Genomic DNA, 5,577 nt, shown 5'->3' with positions numbered 1-5,577 from the left:
GGACTCTTGCCATTAGGCCACACTGCTCCACACTGCCCTGACACTTGGGGTGAGTTATCTGGACTCTGGCTGCTAGGCTGCACTACCCTGCTTGTGAGGGGGATTGTATGGACTCTGGCCATTAGGCCACACTGCTCCCACATGGGAGGGGATGTATATGGACCCTGGCCATTGGGCCACCCCACCTAGACGTTTGGCCTGATTTACCTGGACTCTAACCACTAGGTCCACTACCCCGACCAAGGGGTGATTGTGGGGAAGGAGATCATTAGGCTGCAACCGGCCAGCCACAGAGAGACAGGCACGTGAACTTGAGAGTGGCAAGGTTCCGACACCCCATCCCACCCCTGCCACAAAGGGGCAGTGCGGGGCCAGGGCCGCCACAAGGATCCAACCCAAACATTATTATTATCATCATCACCGTCAGCATCATCATCTTCATTCTCCTCATGAACCCGATTCAAGTAGGTGCTCCTGGAAACTCTAAAAAAAACCCTCAATTTTTCAGTCAGTGCCTTCCTGTCTCTTTCGCTATTTCTCTTTCCCATCCAGTGGGGGAAAGACTGGATTTGTTTGTGTGTTTGTCCGCAAAGCCTTTAGAAGATCTATAATATTTCATTTTGCTGGACACGAGCTGGTAGTGCTTTTGGAAATATTGCCAACAGGGGGTTGATGAGTGTCACTGAAGCTCATGATCCTCCTGTTCCTGCCAGCACCTTGGTCCACAGAGATATAAGAAGTTCGCTCAGATTCCTTATCCACCTCCCCTTTGCATTTTATTTTGATGTACATGGAGAGGGTTTTTTTTGGGGGGAGGGGGTTGGGGGGCCAGTGGTGGAGGAGCATCTCAGCTCTTTCAGTTGAAATTGTGACAATTAAGTGGTCAGAATCCACTTCCCCTTCTTGTGCCAGGCCCTGCTTTGCTCTGTGTCACTGTGTGTCTCTGGCACAGTAATAGGTGGCGGTGTCCGCAGCTGTCAGCGAGCGGAGCTGCAGCGAGAACTGGTTCTTGGCGGTGTCTGCAGAGATGGTCACTCGGCTCTGCAGATAGCTGGCATAGTCAGTGTGCCAACTATTAGATCTATACAATATGCGTGCCACCAGTTCTGGCTCTTTCCCCGCGGGCTGCCGGAACCAGGCCCAGGTGGCGCTGGTGCTAGAAACCGAGTCTCCGGAGATGGTACAAGTGAGTGTCAGGGACTCCCCGGGTTTCACCGCTCCCGGGCCCGTTTCCTTCAGCTGCACTTGGGAGAGGACACCTCGGAAGGAAACACAGAAATGAACCAGTGAGCCAGGCCCCTGTCCCCTGGGAGCGGGGAACATGAGAAAATTAAACATCCTGAGATCATGCCTAAGGGAGTGAGGCACCCAACTGCCACTGGATTGCATTGGGATCCGGGCATCTCATTCCCTTAGGCTGCCTTGAGCATCTTCTCTTCTGCAGGTGCTGCAGTAAGGAACCCTCCTGACCCCCAATAGACACGTACCTAAAGGGGCCACCAGCATGAACAGGAAAATCAGCAGCAGGTTCATCTTAAGTGAAGGCCCAAACTGTCCCCAGCAGCCAGGCCCGGGCAGTTCTATGTCTGGGGGGAGACTTGAGGCTCCTCCAATCAGGGGTTTGTATTTAAACAGGAACCATCAGGGACAGAGGTTTGCATGTGGGTTTCACAATGTCAATATAAGAGATGGCAGAGTGTGAGCTCTGCCTACACATGGGGGTCTCTCCCTGGGACGCGTGTCCACGTAAGACTGTGAATTCAGCTCAGGAAGCTCTGGAACGGCCTATGGTGTTTGGATGCCCAAACTCATTTTAAGTGAATAACATTTAATCATTTAACACCCTTAAAGGTCTTTGAGATTCTTGGCCGAATACAAATGTGGGGTGGCTCCATTTTAATAATGAAGGAATATTTGGAGAAGAGAAATCAGACCCCTTCTCTTGTAATTTTAGCTGGTATTTCAAAAGAACACAAGGGAGTTGGGGACCCAAATGCCATCCAGATTCAGTAGGATTTTGGCATTTAGTTCTCTCACAACCATCTCTGAAATCCTATCCCATATTAGCAGGACCGGCTTTAGGCACCAGTAAAGCAAGCACGTGCTTGGAGCGGCAGATTTCCCAGAGGTGGCATTCCAGCCACTGTCTTCAAAAATTCCAACATCAAGCCCCAGCTCTCCTCTGGCAACAAAGTGCCCAGCAACTGTCTGGATGTGGCAGGCAGTGGCCCTCCGGGCTACTGCTACAAAGTCTGCCTGACCCCGGAGTTCGCCAAGAGCAACTTCATGTTCCTAAAGCCTGAGTCCCCAGAGGAACAGCGAGAAAATCACCGAGAACTTACCAGGGCCAGGCAGGAAGCCCCAAGCGGCCAGTAACACTGTCAGTACAGCCAGTGACGCTCAGTGAGGAGAGAGCGCCATGAAATAACCCCCCAAGGGTTAGCCCGGCTTTCCCCCTTCTTCTCTCCTGCCCCCGCCTCCTTGGAAATGAATCTGAGCCGGGAGAAATCCTTTCATTCAGGCACAACTTTTTAAAGATAATGACCGGACCCTTTGATCAAGCGGCAGCAGGACCAGCTCCAGGCACCAGCTCGGCAAGCAGGTGCTTGGGGCGGCCAAGGGGAAGGGGCAGCACATCGGGCTCTTCGGAGGTGGGTCTCTCGGTCCCTCTCAGAGGGAAGGACCTGCCGCAGAATTGCAGCCAAAGTGCCAATCGCAGCTTTTTTTCCCCTCCCACCCCTTGGGGGAGTAAAACCCCCGGAGCTGGCCCTGAGCGGCAGTGTCGGCATTAGCACCCGTCGGACAGCGGGCAATTCTCCAGCGCTCCTTGTCCGTGTCAGTTAATGATTTGGGGAACGTCGGGCTCATTTTAAATGAGCGAAAGAGCAGAGCGCTCAGAAGCAGCAGCCCAGCTCCTAGTAAGACTGAAACCCGGAGCATGCCCAGGAAAGCCAGGGGCTGTCTCAGGAGATAACTGTCCCCTTTCGAGGCTCTCGCTCAGCCTCCGATCGCGGCTGCACAAACCCGGAGCCTCCCTTCAAGAGACCCAGGCGTGACATGGGGCAGCAAAGCACGCGGGGATTGAAGCCTCTTGAAATGCCCCTCTCTGGTCTGTATTCCCCCCCCCGCATGTATCACAGGGGCACGAGTTACTCAGGCGCTCTGGTGGCTCATGGGGCTTTTCAGCTCCTCTGTCTCAATAAGAAATTCAGGCAGATACACCCGGCTCAAGCAGATTCAGGTGCAGTCGTTGCCCAATGCTGCATCAGTACCGCACCCAGTAAAAAAAACAACAACAAAAACAAACAAACAAAAACCAAAAACCAGAACAACAACAACATTGCAAAGTGCAAATGTGTAAAAGCCAAAGAAAAAGGGGTGGGGGGTGCATGGCCAACAATTATTTTGCTTGGCTCTGCAAAAAACCTAGAGCCGGCCCTGCCCGCAGGGATCAGTTCTGGGTCTGGTTCTGTTCAATATCTTCATCAGTGAATTAGATAATGTCATAGAGAGCACACTTATAAAGTTTTCAGATGATACCAAGATGGGAGGGGTTGCAAGTGCTTTGGAGGATAGGATTAAAATTCGAAATTATTTGGATAAACTGGATAAATGGTCTGAAGTAAATAGGATGAAATTCAATAAGGACAAATGCAAAGTACTCCACTTAGGAAGGATCCATCACTTGCACACATACAAAATGGGAAATGACTGCCTAGGAAGGAGTATTGCAGAAAGGGATTTGGGGGTCATAGTGGATCACAAGCTTGATAGGCGTCAACAATGTAATACTGTTTAAAAAAAGCAAAAATCATTCTAGGATGTATTAGCAAGAGTGTTATAAGCAACCCACTTAATTCTCCTGCTCTCCTCCACACTGATTAGGCCTCAATTGAAATATTGTTTCTGGTTCTGGGTGCCACATTTCAGGAAAGAGGTGGACAAATTAGAAAAAGCCCAGAGAAGAACAACATGATCTATGAGGGAAGATGGGAAAAAAAGCGAGTTTGTTTAGAGAAGAGAAAACTGAGGGGATGTGATAACAGTTTGCAAGTACATAAAGGAGAATTACAAGGAGGAGGGTGACAAATTATTCTCTTTAACATCTGTGGATGGGACAAGAAGCAATGGGCTTAAATTGCATCAAGGAAGGTTGGACATTAGGAAACTTTCTAACTCTCAGGGTTGTTAAGCCCTGGAATAAATTTCCCAGGGAGGTTGTGGCAGGGCCGCCCAGAGGATTCCCGGGGCCTGGGGTCTTCGGCAGCGGGGGGCCCTTCCGTTCCGGGACCCGCCGCCAAAGTGCCCCGAAGACCCGCGGCGGGGGGGGGCCGCCGCAGGTCTTCGGGGCACTTTGGCGGCGGGTCCCGGAACAGAAGGGGCCCCGCCGCCGAAGGCCGGGCTGCGCTCGCGGCGGCGGCGGGTCCGCTTCCTCCCCGGCCCGGCCCGGCGGGTCCCGCCCCGGCCCCGGCGGGTCCCGCTCCGCCCGCCCGCCCTCGGCCCCAGGGGTCCCACTCCCCAACCCCCTTACCCGAGCACCGTCTCCGGCGGGGCCTGAGCTTCGTCCCGCTCAGAGCCGCGTGGTGGGGGGGCGGGGCTGTGAGCTCCACGCCCAGCGGAGGCAGCTGCCCCGCCCCCTCCCCACGCCGCTCTGAGTGGGGCGGGGCTCAGGGGCTCGGCCGGAGGCTGAGGCTCCAGGAGAGGGGCGGAGGCGGGAGCCTCCGCTCTTCTCTTGGGGGCCCCTCCGGAGCCCGGGGCCGGGGCAAATTGCCCCCTTTGCCCCCCCCTCTGGGCGGCCCTGGGTTGTGGAAACTCTGGCACTGAAGATTTTTAAGAGCAGGTTAGACAAACACCTGTCAGTGATGGTGTCTAGATAACACTGAATCCTGCCATGAGTGAGCTCTCGCGGTCCCTTCCAGTCCCAGGGTTCTATGAGTCTATAGATGGATATTGAGCTCTGAAACCTGAGGACAGATGTGTTCTTCACTCTGCTTGTAGATCCCGTCCATGGGTCCGGTGCTAGATTGTTTGGGGAAGTGCTGCCCCCACGCGGCGCATGGCGGAAGGTCGGGTCTGCCGCTCGGGTTTTTGTATGAGCCCTGCCGGGATTCCCCGCACTGTGAGTGTCTCCCGTACAGAGATACCGGGCGGTGTCCTCGGGCTTCAGGCCGGTCATGTCCAGGTACAACAGGCTGTTGGGGTTGTCTCTGGAGATGGTGAATCGCCCTTTTACCGAGTCACTGTAGTATATGCTGGTGCTGTAAATGTAGGCGACCCACTCCAGCCCCTTCCCGGGAGCCTGCCGGACCCAGCTCATGCCGTAGCTGCTGAAGGTGAACCCGGAGGCTTTGCAGGAGAGGCGGAGAGAGTCTCCGGGCTTTTTCACATCCCCGCCGGACTCCACCAGCGCCTGGGACCGGACACCTGGGAATAAAGACAGGTCATTGATATCGGTATAAAAACAGCGGTAACACAATATTCGGCTGACTGTGCAAGTTATTCAGAGGAAGAAAATACCTTCCAAAGCGGCTACAACGAAAATTACAAGGAGCAATATTTTCATGTTTCCTGCTGTTC

General features: G+C 53.9%; 1 gene segment (V, D, J or C); it reads right to left on the bottom strand.

The window, feature by feature from the left end:
* Positions 1-930: 930 nt before the first annotated feature.
* On the bottom strand, positions 931-1,574 carry LOC120380805. The segment is given in 2 exon segments: positions 931-1,259; positions 1,488-1,574. Coding segments are annotated over 2 exon segments (375 nt in total).
* Positions 1,575-5,577: the final 4,003 nt, after the last annotated feature.

This window comes from Mauremys reevesii, linkage group 13 (assembly GCF_016161935.1).
Source record: "Mauremys reevesii isolate NIE-2019 linkage group 13, ASM1616193v1, whole genome shotgun sequence".
NCBI classification, from domain to species: Eukaryota; Metazoa; Chordata; order Testudines; family Geoemydidae; genus Mauremys; species Mauremys reevesii.
Note: the sequence above shows the minus strand (reverse complement) of the source record. Positions and strands in the feature narration are given on the sequence as shown.